The following is a 21,918-nucleotide window of genomic DNA, read 5'->3' on the forward strand; positions in this document are numbered from 1 at the left end:
CAGGCAAGTCGTTGGGCACCTAACAGCACTCCGACAACACAACGGGGTCCTTCGTTTAGCGCCAGTTTGGATTTTCTCCTTCGCCTGGCCTGTGTGTTGTGGATTACAATGAGGTCTATTGTGTCGTTTTTATTAAATATAACCGAATGACTTGTACATCGCCACGAAAGGCTTTACTTATTGGACAGTAGGCATTATTTTCGACAGGTTGAATGTGGTCGTAACATCCGGTAAGGTGGTTTTCGGGCTGCTTGAGTGAAGGAAGACGCAAAGTTGCAAAAAGGTAAATTGTTTGTCTCATTATCTTTGACTTGGTCATAAATGAATGGAAGCTGTTTGTTTGTATATATACATATGCAGAATTACAGTTTTATATTCACTTGGGAAAGCGGCTGTCCATATCTTCAAACATTTATGCTTTTAGTTGCTTTTTACCGGGTTAAGTGTAACCACTTAGTCGTTTTATTTTACATTGTAAGTCAAGCTTAACTTATCTCCACTTCAGGCTGAACCTAGATTTTAATACTTTGGACATCTTTTCGTTTTCACATAGAATGAGTGTTAAAGCTGTTAGCGTCTTTAAAACAACTGGGTGAGCTGCAGACAGGATTTTAACTGTGCTCAGTAGCTCATATTACAGTGTTGCACTGTTCTATACTGTGCAGTATCGTGTAATATACAATTAATTGATTTAATGTATGTAGAGGGTTAGTTACTGCTGCTAAAAGTGGTTCTGCAAGTTATTAAATGGTGCTTTGGGCTTAGTTTTTGTACAGCACTGCATAGTCCTGTGAAAACTGATTTTCATATCACTGTAGTTTCAATTATTACTTGCATTAGTGATGCGCGAATCATGAACGAATCGTTCAATACTCGAGAATCACTTTACTGACTCATGAATCATGATTCACAAGCCCAACTGACTCACTGACTCATCCCTGTTGCTGTTAGCAGCAATATATCTAGCTTATAATTAAAATTGTGGAGAAAAACACAACATCCAGTATCTTAACAAAAACATTTCTGCTCTGAACTGGAAGAAAAAACCCTGAGTAGAAGCTCACATCAAGACAATGGGCGTTTATCAATATGCGTACTTGTGCGTACTTGCGTTCTGTGTACTCGTGATACGTCATCAGTCGGAGACCAAGTACTGTTCCAATTCGAAGTACGCATCACGCCGAGAACGCGAAAAAGTCCCGGATGTGTTCTCGATCCGCCCATTTTATCGAGCATGCATCGGTGTAGACTTGGGACAGCTATATATCCCAGAATGCATTTCGTCCAAAACTCAACAGCGGACTCCCGGCACATCGCCCCCCGCCCCCCCCCCTCCGGCTCGCGGTCTTCTCACTACTCAGGTTAAAGAAACCCCAGCAGCTGTCTATAGTATTGAGTGTCCACTAGAATAGAAATAAAAGCGTTCTAACATCTCACCTGCTTGTTTTTATTAAGGTATGTACACGTATGTACATGTACACTATTTTTATTAATAGAGGTTTCACTACTGAGGTTAAAAATGATATATCAGTCACGTAGATCACTTCTAAATGTTAATGTTTGGTTTATTTCAGTGTTTTATTTGTTCCTGAGTAAACCGGTTTGGCTGTGATTAAAGTTAAGCTTCATAACATGTTACTCACAGTTAAATTAGGAGGGGACGGCAGTAAAAACTCCGGACCTGTGACATCATCACGTACGCTGGTACAAATCACGAGTCCGTGCTCATGTACTTGAGAATTGAGAGACGGCCCACGAGTCCGTGCTCGCGTTCTCGGCGGGTACGTACTCCCGTGCGTTCTCGGCGAGTACGTACTCACCGAGAACGCGAGTACGTACTCGCGTACTTGGGCATTGATAAACGGCCAATAGCTCCTCGGTTCACAGTAGCATTGCTCTGCTAACATGCTAACAGCACATTTGAGCTACTCACCCCCTCCTTTCCTGTGCTGAATCGTAGGGTAAGCAAATCACTCAGGACTCGCTCACCCCCTCCCTCCTGTGCTGAATCATAGAGCGAGCGAATCACTCAGGACTCACTAACCCCCTCCCTCCTGTGCTGAATCTTAGAGCAAACGAATCACTCACTCACTCACTCACCCCCTCCCTCCTGGCACACAGCTTCTTCTTCTTCTTGGTTGGCAACCAATGTTAAGGCGTATTACCGCCCCCTGGCTCACAGCTCAGTGGACATTTAGATGAGAAAATATATATTTGACACATTTAAGGAAAATACTAATAAAATAGAAATAAACAAAATAAATGTTCCCTTTAGAAATTTTTTTGCTCTATAAAATAGTTGTTTTCTTTTAGAATCACTCATCTTAGCAGTGGGATATACATGAAAAGAGAAAAGAAATTAAGTTTGAGTGAAAATGTACATTTTTTGCACTCTCTGGTCAACTGACTCAGTGAATCAAATGACTCAAAAAACCCGATTCACTTTGGTGAGTGACTCATTAAAACTCGATTCAGTAAAAAGAATCAAATTTACCATCACTAACTTGCATCGTGAAGAGATTGGTCCAACCCCTGCTGGAAAATCTGGAATTCTTTTTTTGTATGCTAATGTGTCCCCAGCAAGGAGGCAACAGGGTGATCTCTCATCAGTGCAGGAAATTGTGTTGGATGTAAAATTATCTTGCCAAGAGCTGGAAAAGCTATGCATGCACACTAGCAGTCAAAGGTTTGGACACACCTTCTCATTTAAAAGCAAGATTCTTGCTGAAGGCATCAAAACTATGAATGAACACATGGAATTATGTAGTAAACATAAATGTGTGAAATAACTGCGACAGACTGGCGACCTGTCCAGGGTGTATACTGCCTCTCGCCCTATGACAGCTGGAATATGCTCCAGCGCCCCCCCGCGACCCTGAAAAATATAAGTGGAAACGAATGGATGGATGGTGTGAAATAATGGTGTGAAAACATGTTTTATATTTTAGATTCTTCAAAATACCTGCCCTTTGCTTTGATTACTGATTTGCACACTCTTGGCATTCTCTTGATGAGCTTCATGAGGTAATCACCTGAAATGGTTTTCCATTTCAGGTGATTTCCTTCAAGACATCTCTGGGAAGTCTTGAAGGACTTCCCAGAGATGCTGAGCACTTGTTGGCCCTTTTGCCTTCACTCTGTGGTCCATCTCATCCCAAACCATCTTGACTGGGTTTAGGTCAGGTGACTGTGGAGGCCAGGCCATCTGGTACAGAACTCCATCACTGTCCTTCTTGGTCAAATAGCCCTTACACAGCCTGGAGGTGTGTTTGGGGTCATTGTGCTGTTGAAAAATAAATGATAGTCCAACTAAACCCAAACCAGATGGGATGGCACGTCGCTGCAGGATGCTGTGGTAACCATGCTTGTTCAGTGTGCCTTCAGTTTTGAATAAATCCCCAGCAGTGTCACCAGCAAACTATCCCCACACCATCACACCTCCTGCTTCATGCTTCACGGTGGGAACCATGCATGTAGAGACCATCTATTCGCCTTTTCTGTGTCACACAAAGACATGGCAGGTAGAACCAGAGATCTCAAATTTGAACTCATCAGACCAAAGCACAGATTTCCACCGGTCTAAACAAATCTCTTTTGCTTGTTGCTTTTCCTTAGTTGTGGTTTCTTAGCAGCTATTTGACCATAAAGGCCCGATTTGTGCAGTCTCCCCTGAACAGTTGATGTAGAGATCTGTCTGCTACTGGAACTCTGTGTGGCATTTATTTTGGCTCTAATCTGAGGTGCCGTTAACTTAAAGCAGGGGTGTCAAACTCAAATACACAGTGGGCCAAAATTCAAAACTGGAACAAAGTCGCGGGCTAACGTTAATATTTATTGAAATATATTTATTCCTCCAGATATAAGAATGAATCTTTTCTTATGGACTCAAACACATTTTGCTGAAAAACTGAATATGGAACAAGCAAAGCTTAATACTAAACAATATATATATTAGCTGTATAATACCAGTAGGCCAGCTCTAATAGTAATTTGGTATGGCTTCGTGGGCCAAATGTAATTAGGCTGCGGGCCAAATTTGGCCCGCGGGCCAGAGTTTGACACCTATGACTTAAAGTTTCTCAGGCTGGTGACTCGGATGAATTTATCCTCAGCAGCAGAGCCAACTTTTGGTCTTCCTTTCCTGGCACAGTCCTCATATATGCCAGTTTCATTGTAGCGCTTGATAGCTTTTTTCCAACTGGGCTTGGGGACACGTTCAAAGTTGTAGCAATTTTCCAGACTGACTGACCTTCAGTTCTTAATGTAATAATGGATTATTTTTCTCTTTACTTAGCTGACTGGTTCTAGGTCATTATATAAATTCTAACAATTGTCAAATAGGGCTGTCAGCTTTGTACCAACCTGACTGCCGCACAACACAACTGATGGTCCCAACCCCATTAAGATGGCAAGAAATTCCACGAATGAACCCTGACAAGGTACAGCTGTGGAGTAAAAACCATTTCAGGTGACTACAGCAATGAATCTCATTGAGAGAAGGCTAAAGGCTTGCAGCACTGTCAACAAAGCAAAGAATGGCTACTTTCAGCAATCCATGTCTACTCATAGACATATTTGGAGTTATGTATCTTTTTTTTTCTTTGCTACATAATTCCATATATCTGGCTTCATATATTTAATGTCTTCAGTTTGTATCTACAATGTAGAAAGTAGTAAAAATAAAGAAAAAACATTAAATGAGAAGGTGTTTCCAGACTTACTAGTAGTAGTGTATGTGTGAGAGAGATAATATATTGGGATAAGCTCACAAAGCCTCTTGTTAAGTCTAAATTCTATATTACTGTATACATAACACAAGCATTATGAAAGATGCAGCATTCGGTTAACTTTAGAAGTTTGTAACCTTGAGAAAGAGGGTCGAAGACAGCATCTCACTTGGAGCATGACACGGCTTGTTTAACTTAGTTTTGTAAAGTCTGTAATCTCTCAAGTGGTCAGCTGGACACCTTGGATACATGAGAAACATGGCTGCTTGAGTGTGTTATCACACTTTCCTGTGTGCTGCTGTGTGGTCTGAACAGTGTTTCGCAATTCAGTCAAACATTTAAAGAATGTGTTTTCTTAAATGTTTTTCTTTGTGGAAATTGCAGCCCACATCTGGGTTTTTATTGTTTTTGTTTTCTGCCAGATTGGTTCTTTCTTGAGGTTCTGCCAAAGTAATTCCACATATTTGCCTTTCTGTAGGTGACCAGGTGATTTGACATCAACGACACAGTTTAATTCTTTAAAATGGAGAGTAAGTGTCTGATTTAAAGCTCACGAGAATACTACTTTATCAGTGGGTTAAGACACAAATGAGTGCATGTGTTTTTCACTCAGGAGAGGATGATCTGGATATTCTGACTGCGCTGCTGGCTGAGAGCGAGGGTATTGGCGAAGAACAAGAAAGCCAGGAGCAGGCGGACGATCTGGATGGGCTGTTTGACAAGGAAAATGATGAGGAGTACAAAGAGGGCGTCGAGGAGGAAAAGCGCAATGTGGACGAGATGTTGGAGCTCTTTGGAGATGTGGATGACATCGAACAAGAGGAGAAGGACAAAGAATCAGAGGGTGGCCGTGAGAACATGAACAAGTCGAAAGAGGATTTACAAGGTTTGTTGATGTACAGTGGAGTTTAGTGGAGCTGCATGCTGAGCCTGTGTTGTCAGCTTATTTTTGTTATGCATGTTTTCTTCTTCAGAGGAGTTGAGGCAGATGAAGGAGCAGATGGAGAGGTTGCAGCAGCAGCTGGAGGCCAGCCAGAAAGTCTCAGTCCCGTCAGCCTCTTCATCCAAGACTTCAGGAAAAAACTCACCAAGTGTCACACCAGTGAGACCCAAACCTGCACCTACCCGACAACCAAGCCAGGCCAGACCAGCCACTAACACACAGAAGACACCAGCAGGTAAAGAAAACAGTGAAGCCAGCTCCCTCTGTACCACTCAAGAAGGAGCTTAAGCACATTGTACTGCGTCTAACCTTCTCTCTGTGTGACTGTAGTAAAGCTGTTTGTCTTGTGTATAGTTTTGTTATAGCTATAACCCACCTCATGTTTCATGATTGCTTTCTTCTTCTTTTTTTTCATCCTTCCAGCAGCGTCTTCATCCACTCCAGTGAGAGCAGGAAGCCTCAAGCTCCAGGAGTCCTCTGAGTTTTCTTCTCAGCTCAGCATTGCTGAGTCATTTAAAAGCAAACCGAGAGTGGCTCACCAACCTAAACCCAGGACATCACCGGGTAAAACTCCAGTTTTTCTTTAAACAAAGTGATTGTGTCATCACACACGTTAGAGTGATGCACGTATGTTCTGTCTCTGAGTTCTTCTTTGCTGTGCTCCCCTCAGAAAGCAGAGGACCACTGGTAGAGATAAAGATCGGCAGCTCCTTCAAGCCCATAGAGAGCACCAGCACAGCTCCTGATGCTCTGCGCTCACCTTCAGCGTCCCATAGCAGACCTGCAGCAGCTGCGTCAGCAGTGCAGCCTAAAGCTCCTTCTTACCCATCTCTTCCCAAAGACGTGGCTCTTGAGAAATATTCAGGACTGCGGCTCAGGTCAGAGCACTGAAGTGATGACAAGTTGTCAGTCGAATTAGTTTTTTTTTCGTTTTGTTTTTTCCCATTCCTGTGTTTTTAAGTCTTTGGCTCGGTTCTGTTTGTCTCCTCAGAAAACCACGTGTTTCTTCTAGCGAGATGGACCGTAAGATGGCTGACCGCCGTCTGATCCGATTGTCACAGTTACCGGAGCGTATGACTCGGGAGACGCTGGAAGACCGTGATTGGGTGACGTTTGCTGTGCTGGTCAATAAAGCCACGCCTCAAAGCAACAGCAGTGTAAGTCAGACCTTGTGGACTTTGTTTGTGCAACATCAGTGACAGTTTCATAGAAAAATGTACAAAAGAAATGAATAAAAATTCTTTGTGAAAGAGTAGCTAAGGGTGAGTTTTCCTGGTTTTAATCCAGCCTTTAGGGATGACTTTGAACAGAAGTAGGATTGTTCTGCATATACAGGAGGCAAAGAATTTTTGGTGTTTAATATATTTAAATTGGAGTTAATTAAACCATACTATTTCAGTATTGCTTGCATATGATGCTAGGATTTGTTTTTATTTATTTATTTTTCCCTTGTGGAAGTCAAAAACCTTTGTGGTAGCACTAAGAAGATATTTCTATGCGGATGATGAATACATTTATCCTGTAATATTCCTGATGGAGCACTTTCTTCTCTGCAGGGCAAAACCTTTAGCATCTGGAAACTGAACGACCTCCATAACCTGGAAGTGTTTGTGTCTCTGTTTCTGTTTGGTGAAGTTCACAAAGAGCACTGGAAGACTGAGACGGGCACAGTAGTTGGACTCCTCAACCCAAACCCCATGAAGCAGAAAGAAGGATATGACGGGGTGAGCAGAAAGTCTGAAATGAATATAATGTGGAGTCTGAGGAAAAATTATTTTCTCATTCTCAGTGATTTTGTACTTTAAAATCAGCTCCCAGTAGGAAAGACAGTCTGATATGTTGAATATTGGAGACACTTGAGGCCTCCACTTAAATGTTTCTTGAGGGTCTGAGGCTCAAACCTTTTTCTTGCCTTTATGCCTTTAAATTAACATTTACACCTAATGAGAAACAGATCCTTAGTCCGTCTATTAATGGCACTGTGATATAAAGGTTTGACAATGTTACATTTTACTGCAAAATGTAACTCATATGTCTAAACTTTATCTTATTGGATAAAACAGATACTGGCAAAGTCTAACTTTGAGGATACAATTTGCAATTGAAAAAAGGTGATAAAAGGCAATAATCCCACCTCTAGTAGCTACACCCATCATGTATGTCTGTAGTGTCTATAGTTGTTTGTACTGTAAGCTGATTTCCTTCCCAGAATATAAAACCTTGTGTTGAATGTGTGCAGGTGAGCCTGACGGTGGATCACCCACAGAAGGTGCTGCTGATGGGTGAAGCTCAGGACTACGGTACCTGCAAGGGTGTGAAGAGGAACGGAGAGCCATGCTCGCAAATAGTTAACATGGTTAGTCTGTTCTATCGTGTTTTCTGTACCTAAATGATTATCCTGTGCTTAAGAATCTGTTGCCTTAAACTTCCATCTCCTCCACAGTATGAGTGCCCATACTGCCAGTATCACGTCAAGGCCCAGTATAAGAAGATGAGCTCAAAAAGGGCAGAGCTACAGTCATCGTTTTCCGGAAGAGCGCCCAGTAAAGTCATGGGGAAGGGGAAGGCAGGCGGCCTGAGAGAGCGGATTTGTCAGGACGGTTTCTACTACGGCGGCGTGTCCTCTGCTGCCTGTGCCGCCTCACTGTGAGTGTTTTGTGTTTTTTTTCCTAATCCTAAAGTTCAGGTCAGTCAGACTGTAAGAGGAAACTTTTTCTACTTTCTACATCTACAGTATATCAAATGAAGAAGAATGCAGTAAAATCAATAAAAACCTGACTCAGCTGTTTCTGTTAGTATCCTCTGGAGCAATCAGTCATGCAGGCTGTGGTCATGACCCTGTCCAACACAGATTCTGGCTTTAACTGGATTTTCAAATCAATAGTATGTGCTGAAGTCAGTTTGCGCAAGTTAACTGCCACCCTTACAAAACCAGGAACACAGTGTGGGACTGAAAGCATCCAAGCTGCTGCATTTTCAGTAACAAGCCTGTGTGTTGCAGGACCACGTCCAAACCGAACAAACCCACCCAGAAAACTCTGGACAAGCTGTTTGTGAGAGGCTCGGCTCAGCTCGTCAGTCAGGCCAAGAGGCTCGGTAAGGACTGCTAGATTCTCTCACACTCACATATTTGAATCAGTCCTTGTGGAAGTTGATGTTTACGAGCCTGATGTCGTAGGTGATAGATATATAGAATTGCATAGGAGTATTTTTTGCTTCAAACCCTTTTTTCCTTACCCTGACTTTCAGATCTAAAAATTGTTTTCTCCTTTAATTAAAATACTAATGTAGCTTTCAATCCTGTCTGGAATTTTAGGAGAGATCGATGAACAAAGGCAGAAGGGAATTCCCTATTTCAACTGTTTTTGCTTGTGTGTGTTTGTAGCCATGCAGTCTGGTGAAGTTGCAGGTTGCTCAGATGAATTTAAGAGCCTGATGTCAGTGCCAACACCTGGAGCTCTGCAGCTGAAGAAGCATCTCACGCAGGGCAGCCAGTCAGGTACACAACCTGCAAATCTTTTGCACTTTTTGGCAAGCTAGGTTATATTAAAGACGCGTTTGATTACAGTGTTGTGAACTCGGAGTCATCTGTCTCACACACCAACAAAAAAAAAAAAATCTTATTTGGCATCCTCAGTTTCCAAAGAAACATCTGGAGCTCCTCTTCAGTCCATCTCGGCCTCAGACCTGCTGAAGCAGCAGAAACGGAAGCAGCGAGAGCTCCTGGAGAGCCGGCGGAAGAGAGTGGAAGAAGTTCAGAAAAGGTCACTGGAGAACTCGGGTGGTGCGACAGGCCAACATTGTTTAATGTCACCAAAAGCTGCTTCTGAAGTCCCCACGGCCTCTCAAAGCCCAGCGGCGCCCCACACTCCGACCCTGGGCCGAGGCTTCTCCAAGGGCGATGATATCCTCTTCTTTGATACCAGCCCCCCTCCAGCTCCTTCTCCCAGCACCCTCAGCCTATCAGCTGCCAAGCTGTCTGCTCTGAAGAAGCTAAGGGCCAAAGGCACGGGGCTGGTGAAGGAAGACCCCAACGCTGTGAAGAGGAAGAGGAGTGACAGCAGTGAGATCAACGCCCGAGTAGAGCGGAATCGCACCTCACCCAGTGGTACACGTTGCAGTTTTTTCAGATGTAATTCATACATCTAGCTATCCTCATTTTATTTTTTTTAACTTTCTCATTAAGTTTTAAATTAAAGGTAACAATAAATTGTTATTTTAGCAGTACAGTACCTCACAGGATGGCAGGATATTGTTGCCTCTGTACCTTGACTGCATAATGTTATCTTTTTGTTGTTATTGTTGTTTGTTGGGAGGCAGGTTTGTATCCTGTGCTGCCACAGATTCTTGGGAACACAGGTCTTCATCTCTTTCTATGCTGAAGTAAACTTACTGTTACCTGTTTTATGGTTCTTTTCCTTGTCTGCAGGTGAAGCCTCCGCTAATGAGGACGAGGAGCCAGCGCAGAAAAAGAAGCGAGAACAACTCAACTATGTCCAGTCAGAGGAGTTTCAGAAGATCCTGAATGCCAAATCTCGCCATGGCGTTATACTTCAAGCGGTATGACCAGTGACATTTGATGATGCATATGTAAAAACAAATTTAGTGCAAATTTGTAAGTTTGCTCACTTACAAAGAATTGAACTGCCTCTAGTTTTTATGGTAGTTTCATTTTAATGGGAAGAATTTAGAATATTAACCAAGATGCCAGAAAAACATGTTAGTTATAGTTATAAGGACATGGAGTGGCCTCGGCCAGTCTCCAGACCGCAGTCCTGTAGAAAACCTGTGGAGGGAGCTGAAGGTTTGACTTGCCAAGCAGCAGCCAAGAAACCTAAAGGATTTAGAGTTTCTGTAAAGAGGAGTGGGCTAAAATCCTTTTAATTCATATTTCTCTTAATGACTAAGGTATAAATATGTTTGTGATATGGTTGGTTGATAGTCTCTCTCTTCATTAAAATGAAACAACTATAATTCAATTCAGTTTTATTTATACAGTGCTAAATCACAGCAGCAATCACCTCAAGGCGCTTTATATTGTAAGCTTGACCCTACAGTAATACATCCAGAGAAAACCCAACAATCATATAACCCCCCCTATGAGCGAGCACTTTGGCGACAGTGGGAAGGAAAAACTCCCTTTTTAACAGGAAGAAACCTTCAGCAGAACCAGGCATAGGGAGGGGCGGCCATCTGCTGCGACAAGTTAAAAATTAGAAGGTTAATTTGTTTGGAAATGAGCAAGCTTACAAATTCACTATGGTATCCAATAACCTTTTTTCGCCTCACTGTATATTTCTTAATTAATAGCTCTCTCTTTCTCTTTCAGGCAGAGTACCAGCTACAGGAGCGCTACTTCAATGTTCTGGTGAAGAAGGAGCAGATGGAGGAGAAGATGAGGAACATCAGAGAGATGAAGTGTCGAGCTGTCACCTGTAAAAAGGTACTGAGCCAGAAGTTGAATTCATCGCTGACCCAGGTGCGCTGTGGTTGTCTATCAGAAGTCAGTGAAGTAAACCGTTGTTGCTCTTCTGCTGGTCCCAGTGTAGTTACACCTACTTCAAGCCGGCGGATCGTTGTGTAGAGGAGAACCATGAACTGCGGTGGCACGAGGCAATGAAACGCTTCTTTAAATGTCCTTGTGGACAGAGAGCCATCGCTCTGGACAGACTGCCACACAAACACTGCAGGTAAGACTGTGGCTTTCCGACAAGGCCTGGCAGAAACACTGAAATGATGTGTACACTGTAGTGGGACTGTGGGACTCGCCAACTCATTAGTCATTTTGCCTTTTCAGCAACTGCGGTCTGTTTAAATGGGAACGAGATGGGATGTTGAAGGTAAGCTGTCACAGATTACCAATTTAAAAGTTTAAAGCAACATTTGATTGAAACAAAGTAGACTGATCACACACTTGATGTTTCATTGCAGGAGAAAACTGGCCCTAAGCTCGGCGGAGAGCTCCTCCTGCCTCGAGGAGAGGAGCATGCCAAATTCCTCAACAGCATGAAGTGATTTATTATTGAGGGAGCAACATATACTTTTATATTTGTAATTTAAGGCTTTATGAGGCTTTCATGTGTATCAGTTATGTTTTTAAATTTTGGCATTATGTAGCTATTGAGTGTCTGTGGTGATACCAGATGTGCTGGAAATTGGCTGGTTAAAGCTGATTAAAGATTTTATATCTACAGTCTGTTTTTTCCCCACAAAAGAAGGATTTTCGGGGGGATTGATGTGATCTCCTTTATTGGCACACAAACACCCTCTAACATACTCCATGTGTTGGTGCCAGCCGGAGCCAGGTGGCGCTCACTCAAGTCTTTGAGCCAATCCACATGGTTTTAAAGGTCTGAGGTGGAATCACAGTATATAGATAAAATAAGCTTTTCTGGGGTTGAAGCTGTGTGATTAGCAAGTGCAGAGTGCCATGCCACATCATTGTGAGGCTTTTATTTTTGCTCGCTATCCTGTCGCTGCTTGTTTTTCCCCCGTTCTCTCTTCACTGAGCACTTTGTGTCTAATATTTCCACTCTGGAATGTGGGATCCATTTCAGGCTGATGATTTCTGCAGCTCACCTCATCTTTCATTCCAAACCGCCTCCCTCCCTTTAATTAACACTCAAAATACCAGATAGTGGAAGTGTGAGGCAAAGCACATCATTGGAAATTCATCTTTATTTGTCATTGTGACTTGGATATGAAGGACAGTTTGTTGGAAAAAATTAAGCTACAACCCTTATCTGGCAAAACCACTTGTGTATAAAAGGTTGGTTCCTTGCCGCTAATACAGCACATCAGCCTGAAATGACATTATATAGCTTCAATGTACATATAAAAAACAAAATTTAAAAAAAGCATGCAAAATTTCTGCCCAACAATACAAAAATTGATCTTTACAGTTTAACAATGAAGACATATTGCACTCTTTAGGTTATATACAGAAATAAGGCTGAGAAAAAGATGTAGATTAAAGTTGGCCAAATACAGAAACGACTTGCGCTCAGACAGAGTCGGGCTGTCACCTTCAGTACGGGGTAAAGGTTGTGGCAGTGAGAGCTGGTTTTGCCCAACTCTCTGTGATTGAGGATGCTTAGTGGAACCAGTAGTAGCGAGGAGAGAGACCATCGTAATGAAACTCACGAAACTGCTCATTTGTCTCCCTTGATCTCTCATTAACCTCTGTGGATGGAAAAAGAAAGAAAATCATAATTAAGGAAATGCATTAAGCAAGCATGTAACAAACTGTATGTAAAAGATGTTTCAAGCCACTTTGACATCACAGTATACATAAACACGTTGTATTCCTGCTCTACTGTAGTTTACGAAATCAAAAATGATGCTAAGTTTAAAACTAGCGATTGATACCATAAAACAATAGGGAACGTTGTTGCCTGACATGAGTGTTGGGGAAGGAAGAGACTGATGAAAGGAATACATAACAACAGGAGTGAAAAAATCAGAGGCAACAGGTCTCTAGAATTTAGACTGACAACTGTTGCGGAACATGGATCTCCTCTCTGAGCCCAAACTCTGATGGAGGGTTCTTCCTGTTAAAAGGGGGTTTTTCCTTCCCACTGTCACCAAGTGCTTACTCCTACGGGGTTGTTTGATTGTTGGCATTTCTTTCTATTGTTGTAGGGTCTTTAACTTATAATATAAGGCACCTTAAGGTGATTGATGCTGTGATTTGGTGCTATATAAATGAAACCAAATTGAACTGTCGTCAGGAGAGATATGTAACAGTCATTTGTAAAAGACGATGGCGGCAGAGCAAGGTTATTATCGTTAACGAAAACTAACGAAATAACGAAAACTAGAAGTGAAAAAACATTTTCGTTAACGGAAATAAAAATAAAAACAAAAAAAGGAAAACTAACTAAAACTGTAATGAGTGTTCACAAAACTAACTAAAATTAACTGAATTTATAGCAAAAATGCGTTTAGTTTTCGTAGATGTGTGCGTGTCATACAATAGTCAAGGGTGAAAATTAAGTTTAGTTTCCAGGTTTTTTTCTTGCTGTGTCTCATTATGCCAGCAGGTGACAAGTACGTTAGTCGAGTTGTCTGTGTTGGTGCTCCGTCCACGCGCAGAATCATGTCAGGAAAAGTCTGGAGAAAGCACCAGCTTCCAATTTGGGATTACTTTGAATATGACTGTGTTTTGGATAAAGCAAGTGTCTTGTAGCTGTGTTTTGGATAAAGCAAGTGTCTTGTAGTGGAAAGAGACAAATTATGAGGGACATTTCTAAAAGGAAAAAAATCCCACAAACCTTAAAGTGCAATTGAAAAGCTCACACAAGAAGGCTAACCTAGCTATATCTGCATAACTGTGTGAGTCAATTGCCTTAACACCCGGTGCTGCAGGAGTTAATAGTCTCATTGGGGCCAAGATATACATTTTATAGTTGCCTGGTATCAATGGTTGTTCATCTGCCTTTATTTATTTATTTAAAGAACCCATAGATGGCAACGTGAGTTGTCTGTCTCTGCGTGTTAGCCCTGCGACAGACAGGCGACCTGTCCAGGGTGCAGGGTATGGTAGCTGGAATAGCAACATACCCAAGGATAAGCAGAAGACAATGACTGATATGATGAAACTGGGATTTTGTTACACTTTATTGCAAACACAACTAAAACTATAACTGAAACTAATCAAAACTAAACTGAAACTAAGGATTTTCCAAAAAATAAAAACTAAACTAGCAAACAATTGGTAAAAACTAATTAAAACTAATATAAAATTGAAAATCTGAAGTTAAAACGAAATAAAAATAAAAACTAATGAAAATCGAAAGGAGCCAGTTGAGGTGGTTCGGGCATCTGACAAGGATGCCCCCTGGGCGCCTCCTGGGTGAGGTGTTCCGGGCATGTCCCACCGGGAGGAGGCCCCGGGGCAGACCCAGGACGCGCTGGAGAGATTATATCTCTCAGCTGGCCTGGGAACGCCTTGGTGTTCCCCCGGATGAGCTGGAGGAGGTGGCTGGGGAGAGGGAGGTCTGGGCTTCTCTGCTTAGGCTGCTGCCCCCGCGACCCGATCTCGGATAAAGCGGATGAGGATGGATGGATGGACTAATGAAAATTGCAAAACTATTAAAACCCTGCGGCAGAGTCATGGTCTGCGGCTGCATTTTACATGGTGGAACACAATCAATCATAACTGGCCTTCCCAGAGCTCAGACCTTGACAATAATGAAGCAGTGTGGGATCATCTTGACAGTAAATGGAAAAAGAGGCAGCCAACATCCAAAAAACACAGAGCTTTGGAAGATCTTTTAAGATATGGGGGACAATACACAATCAGGCTTTTTAAGGCTGAGGGGTAGAAACCAAGAATCAATGTGGATGCTCACTTCAGAGTAATTCAGGTGTTATTCAAAGTTTGGTATCACAATATTTTTTCCATTCTTTATGGTTCACCAACTTGATGTGAAATGCAGCATAAAGTGATAAAAATGGACCGAGACATGAAAATACGAATTCTGTGTTGGCATTCGGTTGAGACCTTGTTTATCTTTAGAACTTGTTGACCCAAACCATGCAAACACCGTCTCTTGCAAATAAAACCCAGTCCCATCTTTATGGTTAGCAGTTCTTAGTTTAGAAACTGTGACTGCAGCTATATCACAAGTGACAGACGACCACAGGGAAGATTGTCAGCTTGGGATCAACCACAAATAGACACTTTGATTTCGTGTGGAGTCTCAGGCACTGTGCTGTGGTTCAATGGCTCGTGGGTGCCAGAAGATCCAAACTTAATCTTTGTCCCTCAGTGTGGTCTCGACTGAGGCCTCTCATGGTGACTGACATTCAAGTAATTGTCAGTTTCCTGTAAGAGTGAGCTCAAGTTGGCTGTCGCAGTATCGCCTATCTTTTCTGTTCTAGTGCTTCATTAGGGGTCTCAAAGCAGATTGATGTTTCTATTACTATTTCTGTTCAGTCAGTGACAATGATTCATGATTATTTGTCCTTTTCTTGCTTTTTTTTTTTCTATTTGAGGTGTTTTGATGATGTCACCTTCAGCACACAGAAACAAAGACTTCAAGTAAGCATTTGGCATTTAATTGAAAATTCCTTTCCTGTTTTCATTAGCGCTACAAATAGGATAATAGGAAAATGTTTTCCCCTGCTGTGTATTTCCTAATTTTATGTGCTATTGTGTATTCTCAGCAAAATGTAGACTTGAGGGAACGTATCTAATAGTAGGACTCATAGAATCGCCAGATGTCATAACTTAATTTTTGTTTCATGGTGTTAAATCGGAGAACATAGGAACTTGCCTAAAAGAAACCAGGTGAATTCAGGTCTTACCATCTCTGTCCTCCTCAACATAGTTCTCGTATTCGTTCCTTTGTTCCTCATTGTACTCCCTCCTGCGCTCATCAGCTGCCATTTTCACCCTCTGCTCAGCTGTTGGTGATGGGAAGAGAAGTTATTTACTCACAAAATAGTCAACACCCAGCAGAACTAGAAGCAGGCGAAGGTTGTATTTTTTCACATGTTCAAAATTGTTTTAGTAGTTTTTCCTTCCATGGTCTGATTCTACTCTAACCTTTCTTTTTTTAACCACGTCTGATAAATCATTTTATTCCATTATTTGCCTTCTAATTGGGATAAACATCTAAAATATTGTGTGAACATTATCCCAGGTGCAGGTACAGGGTATACTCTTTCTGGATTAGACATGACTTCTAATCCTCCTTCTAATCCATATATAGGGCCTGTAGGTCAATCATACTTGCAGTGGGGAAATAATAATAATATTTGATGCCTTGCTGAATTTGTAAGTTTTCTCACTTAAGAAGAAATGAACAGACTCTAAATTTTTTGCAGTTCCATTTTAATGGAGAGACACCGATTGGCTGCTGCTTCCCCATTTGCCAAATAGACCACAATCAGTCAATCAATTACACCTGTCCACAGAATCAATTCCTTTTCCACCAATACATGCAAGACCAAAGAGCTGTCAAAGGACATAGACCTGCAAAAGGCTGGAATGAGCTAAGACTATCAGCAAGAAGCTTGATAAAAAGGTGACAACTGTTTGTGTGATTATTTGGAGATGGACGAAATATAAATGGCCATCAGTCACTATTGGTCTGGAGCTCCATGCAAAAACCTACATTGGGTGAAGATGATCATTAGAAAGTTTGTGGATCAGCGTAAAACTATATGGGGGAGCTTCCAAAAGATCTAAAGGCAGTTGGGACCAGTCACTAAAAACACCATTGGTAACACACCACACCATAATGGACTGAAATCTTGCAGTGCGCCCAGCTCAAGAAGGTACAGATACAGGCCCTTCTTAAGTTTGCCAGTGAACATCTGGCAAAATTTTTCAGAGAAGGTTTTGGGAAAAGTGCTGTGGTCAGATGAAAGCAATATCAAGCTCTTTGGCATTAACTCAACCTGCCATATCTGTGAGTGGGAAAATGCTTAGTATGACCTAAAAAACACCATCCCAACAGTCAACCACAGAGGTGGAAACATTATGCTTTGGGGTTTTCCTGCTAAGAGTACATGACACTGCATTGAGGTGCCAATGGATGGGGCCATGTACAGTAAAATCTTGGATAAGAATCTTCTTCCCTCAGCCAGAAAAATGAAGATGGGTCATGGCTGGGTATTCCAGCATGAAAAACATACCACTAAGACAACAAAGCTAAAGAAGAAGCACATTAAGGTCAAGGAGTGGCCTAGCCAGTCTCCAGACATCAGTCCTGTAGAAAATCTATGCAGGGAGCTGAAGTGGAAGGCGAATTTAGTTTGCAAAGCTGTTTGCAGCTATGGTACAGATGTATGCTGATGATAACATTTTGACCAAAGCAACTTCTCCACATGTGTATGCCATCAGAGCTGCTGGTGCAGCTGCAGTGTCTTTGTCTCCTTCTGCTGCAAACAGAGCTAAAGTTATGTGGCAATCAAAAGACTGTAGTATGCAAACTTGGGGAAAGGGAAAAGAATAGTAGAATGCTACAGACAGCTGCTCTTGTCATAGTAGGTTAAGCAGTCATCCAACATCTGTTGGAAATATACATAAAACAATAAATTTTTGCCTTTTAAATAACTTTGAGCACAGAGACTAAATTCTTTCCTCTGTAATTGGTTGTTGTGCATCCACCTTTACACACACATAGCTGACTAGGGTTGAAATTGACTAACCTGGCAAGGAACAGTATCAACCTTTTTTCCAAGAAAAGGTTGTTTGTCTGTTACTGCTCCGATGGGTGGGAAAAAGTGTCATGAAAAACAGCCTGTCTCTGGAGGTCTGCCTAGGGACATGCATACTTCTCTGATAGTTTTTTCCAGTATAAAACATATAAATCAACAAAGAAAAACTTCTGGGTTGGACTGATGGTTTCAGAGCCTGTGTGTGTGTGTGTGTGTGTGTGTGTGTGTGTGTGTGTGTGTGTGTGTGTGTGTGTGTGTGTGTGTGTGTGTGTGTGTTTAGTTAGTTTTAAGGTGTGTGGATAATGTTTATTGTACAGATGCTCGGAATGAAAGAATGGGCTTACTGTACCAAGAAACTTAGAAAATGAGCCTGCTCCAGAGTACCCTGTGACTCCTTCTGCAGCCTCCAGTTTGTGTGTGTGTGTGTGTGTGTGTGTGTGTGTGTGTGTGTGTGTGTGTGTGTGTGTGTGTGTGTGTGTGTGTGTGTGTGTGTGTGTGTGTGTGAGAGACGCAGATTTGAAAGATGCTTCTGCATGGAACACCTGCCTGAGTTTGTACAACTCTCTTTAAGTGTCCCAGCTTGCAGCCAAAACAAACTGTGTCATCTCCGATCCCAACCACAAACGAATAAGCCAACAGCCACACAAAGAATTTCTATGGAAGGCCGAACACGCCATAATTGAGTGTGGCCACATCAGCGACTCAAGCAGGGCTGAGGAGAGCTAAACCACATGTAGCACTGAATATAAATCAACACACTCCCCACTCCCAGACCACACCAGCCAAACAGCGCAAAGGCAGTCAATTCTTCAGCTTTTCAGAAATAGCCATTCTTCCTCCAAAATGACTACAAAACAACATGCAGACAGCCCTAAACAATTTCGTCTTGGTGGCTAGCCTTTGTTTTAAAGTGGATGTGTAAAATATATGGTGTGCAGCATACCTAGGAACTCGTAGTATTGGACTGAGCGCCGGTTGCGGCGTTTGAAAAAGTTGGAGGCGTCTGACTCGGGCATAAAAACTTGCTGTGCAGCACCTAAAGGTCAGAGGTCATAAGTTCACAGCTGCATGAGGAGAAATGTAAAGAATGGAAGTAGCTTGAAGGATAAAAAGTCATACCTTTAGCATCTGATGCTTTTGAGTCATCCCGTACTGCTGCACCTTCCACCAAGCTGAAAACTAAAGGTGAAAAAATATTTTATCTCATTAAAACTGTGCACTGTGGTCTTTCCATCCAATTTAAGGTTTTTACACTATCAGATGTATACAACATGGCTAGAGGAATTCACAATATAATAATTATAATATATATAGAAAATTTGGGGGTAGGGGAGGGCTAATTTTAGCCAAATTGCTAACTTAACAACTGTTTTTTGTGTCTTTTGTCTTTTTCACACAAATAGATTGCACCCAAAATACAAGTGTAGTAGAGAGTGAGTCTGAACCATAATTGTACAAAAATGTATAAAACATTTATCTCTTCATTTTGCATGACTGGCTTGTTAGTTATTACATCTTCTCTCCACACACTGTATTCCAGTAAAAAGGTGCATAATAGGTGTAGGTGTATAATATTAACATCATTACCAGGATATTGTGCTGTACACTCTAATCTCAGTGTCAAGGATGTAGCTTCTCCTTATAGTTCAGGTTTCGTCTTTTTAAAATGAGGTCAAACAAACTTGAAATTCAGTCTTCATTAATATATGGAAGATTATATGGGCCACAACTGTCACCTTATTAATCCCAAAGGGGCCAAAATTAAAATATAACAATAACAAAAAAATATATAATATATATACATAAAATGTAAAATTTCACTTCACTTCATGTGGAAGAGCTTTTCATTCTCTACGCCTTTAACTGAAAATCTTTAAATACAGCTTCAAATACAGCCCCTCCACTGTGAGTACTCCTTGAACAAAAGCTTACTGGTGGATAGCCAGGGGCACCAAAATAACGAAGGACCTGACATATAAAAAAAATATAAGTGTTTACATGAGGCAGATTTGAGCAGCACTGAGTGTAAAAAAACAAACTATGTAGATTTTGAATCAAAATTCCATTTCACAAATTTGTCATGTCTTCCTCTGCGCTGTAATTTAGTGTAGCTTGCTTCAGATTAGATTAGTTTCTCATTATAATCATCTAAGCTACACCCCATTTTTCAGTGATTGGTCTCCAACACTCATGCCTCACTGTGTCAACACAACTCACAACTTTTTTTCTTTTTTTTTACCTTGGGTGCCAAACCCAAGCATTTAACCTTACATACTTGCCTGTCCCAACTGGGAAAAAAAAAAAATTTAAATTAAAAAAAAATTAAAAACACATGAAAAAATATATTTTTAATATTTTGAAATTGTTCCCCAGTCAACCCAACACAATGCATCAGTGCTTTGTACCCTCAAAGCTACTCTTGTTTTTTCTCTCCTGAAGAAGATGTTGAATCCAAAAGTTACTCTTCCACTCCCCCCACTCTTTTCCCCACCTACCAAGACAAGGTACTCACAGGTAATGACAAAGAGGGTGGTGAGAACAGACAGGACAAAGACTCGAGCCCAGGACATCTTGAAGGTAAAAGGCAGAAGCTCCACTGGACTTCACAGCACACCTAAAAGAGTTCAAGTGAGTGAGGATAGAAGGATGAAGCAGGGAATGGTGGAAGATGAGAGAGAGGTGTGGAGGGAGGAAGAGAGTGGGAGGAGAAAGGAGGAGGTGAAGCTTTACAGAGGGAGGGAAGATGCTGGAATTTCAGTTCCCCAGGGGAGGAGATGACAGAGAAAACAAGGAGGGAAAGAGGAGTGATGAACTGAGGAGGACAGCTGAATAGAAATCAAGATTAAAAACTACTTTTAATACAAAATTAAAATCATAATCCTTTTTGATGTGACCATCCTTTGCATTTAAAACTGAACTAAACTCCTCATACCCTTTGCACGGGGTTTTTAATATAGTTGGCATTTTTGCACATTAAAGCACAGATCTGCTGCAGGAGGCAACTTTCTCCTCACTGAAGACAGTTATTTAAGACACGTCAACCTGCAGGAACCAATCACAAGCCTTCCCGATGGACAACAATCCAAGTTTCTGAAGTGCCTGAATCTTTTTTGCCCTGCACATAATGCATATTCAGTCCTTGCATTTTGTGGGTAAATCCTTTTTAATCTCTGAATTAAATTATGAAACCTACTTCTGTTTTGCCCACTTTGTGTTGCTTGCAGCACATACTGATTTTTCAATCTCATGAAGGAGCTGGTAACTGCTAACTTTGTCTGAGGTTCAGTGTACTATGGGCTTTTAATTTCTGCAGCTAACTGCCTGCTGTGGTTAGAAACAAGGTTGATGGCAGCAGGAAGGCTAAACTGCACCACAGCTGCAGAAATCAAAAATATGCTAAACTGTTGCATACATCAGTAGAACCTCTGGTGTTTTTGCTCAATGTATGTACATTTGGCAAACAACTACTTTCACATTAGGAAAAAAAAATCATCTGACTCAGTGTAAATCTAATACCACTGATTAAAGTGTGTGAAGTGAGTCCTCATCACTTCACAGTTTTCTAGGGTTTTACAGTCAAAATGCATTTTGCAAGGCAGTGATGACTTTCTGCTTCTGTTTCTAATTCAAAGAGGGAGTTGGGATGGAACATAACCCGAGGAAAAACCAGAGAAAACCAGCTACTGCTGCTCTTGTGACTGCTGGAAGATGTTAAATAATAAAACTGGGAGCCAGAAACACAAACTGCACTTTGTTCCATAGGAATATCCTTTACCTTAAACAGCTTCATGCTTTGAGCCACAACTGAGCCCAATCCAGGCCTTATTTTAGATTCATTGGAGCCCTAACATTCGTGAATGTGGGCATCAAAACTCATCCTGGACGTCAATGGCCCTTTGTTTCTCTAGGTGGATGAGTTCATACAGCCTCTGCTTTTCCTACAGATAAGTGTGTTTGCAGTTTAAGGAGCTTGTAGCAAAAAGTAAATACTGAAATTTTCTATAAATCATATGAAATAAAGCATAATAGACTTTTTTTTTTTTTTTAAACATCTCATAAATACCTTTATAGCTGTTG

At 41.5% G+C, this 21,918-nt stretch overlaps 2 protein-coding genes across 5 annotated transcripts; one reads left to right on the plus strand and one right to left on the minus strand.

The window, feature by feature from the left end:
* The first annotated feature begins 55 nt into the window (after positions 1-55).
* mcm10 (minichromosome maintenance 10 replication initiation factor) lies at positions 56-11,861 on the plus strand. 4 transcript variants are annotated; one of them, XM_039601459.1, is made up of 18 exons: positions 56-283; positions 5,206-5,257; positions 5,341-5,613; positions 5,702-5,905; positions 6,094-6,234; positions 6,341-6,548; positions 6,662-6,827; positions 7,227-7,394; positions 7,910-8,026; positions 8,114-8,316; positions 8,672-8,766; positions 9,056-9,169; positions 9,308-9,802; positions 10,100-10,230; positions 11,000-11,113; positions 11,215-11,360; positions 11,468-11,510; positions 11,602-11,861. In XM_039601459.1, the coding sequence occupies exons 2-18, from the start codon at positions 5,251-5,253 to the stop codon at positions 11,683-11,685; spliced, it is 2,709 nt and encodes a 902-aa protein (XP_039457393.1). In that variant the 5' UTR covers positions 56-283; positions 5,206-5,250; the 3' UTR covers positions 11,686-11,861. The 4 variants fall into 4 exon arrangements, with proteins under 4 accessions (XP_039457393.1, XP_039457394.1, XP_039457395.1 ...); XM_039601460.1 differs by having other exon boundaries at positions 6,097-6,234; XM_031735694.2 differs by having other exon boundaries at positions 57-283; positions 9,308-9,778.
* A 467-nt stretch (positions 11,862-12,328) lies between these two features.
* Positions 12,329-20,510, minus strand: ucmaa (upper zone of growth plate and cartilage matrix associated a). Its single transcript, XM_031735691.2, has 5 exons — positions 20,354-20,510; positions 18,961-19,020; positions 18,785-18,877; positions 15,982-16,080; positions 12,329-12,852 (listed from the first exon to the last, which is right to left on the minus strand). Exons 1-5 carry the CDS (start codon positions 20,409-20,411, stop codon positions 12,764-12,766), a joined length of 399 nt encoding a protein of 132 aa, XP_031591551.1. The 5' UTR covers positions 20,412-20,510; the 3' UTR covers positions 12,329-12,763.
* Between the last annotated feature and the right edge of the window lie 1,408 nt (positions 20,511-21,918).

The sequence above is a fragment of the Oreochromis aureus genome, linkage group 17 (assembly GCF_013358895.1).
Source record: "Oreochromis aureus strain Israel breed Guangdong linkage group 17, ZZ_aureus, whole genome shotgun sequence".
Taxonomy (NCBI): domain Eukaryota; kingdom Metazoa; phylum Chordata; class Actinopteri; order Cichliformes; family Cichlidae; genus Oreochromis; species Oreochromis aureus.

Excerpts from the sequence above, each read along its gene's own strand:
- mcm10 (XM_039601459.1), top strand. Across the intron at positions 6,828-7,226 it reads CGCCTCAAAGCAACAGCAGT|GGCAAAACCTTTAGCATCTG; the intron begins GTAAGTCAGACC and ends TCTTCTCTGCAG. Across the intron at positions 8,027-8,113 it reads GCTCGCAAATAGTTAACATG|TATGAGTGCCCATACTGCCA; the intron begins GTTAGTCTGTTC and ends TCTCCTCCACAG.
- ucmaa (XM_031735691.2), bottom strand. The coding sequence starts at position 20,411 with ATGTCCTGGGCTCGAGTCTTTGTCCTGTCTGTTCTCACCACCCTCTTT. Across the intron at positions 18,878-18,960 it reads AAAAGCATCAGATGCTAAAG|GTGCTGCACAGCAAGTTTTT; the intron begins GTATGACTTTTT and ends TCTGACCTTTAG. Across the intron at positions 12,853-15,981 it reads TGTTGAGGAGGACAGAGATG|AGGTTAATGAGAGATCAAGG; the intron begins GTAAGACCTGAA and ends TTCCATCCACAG.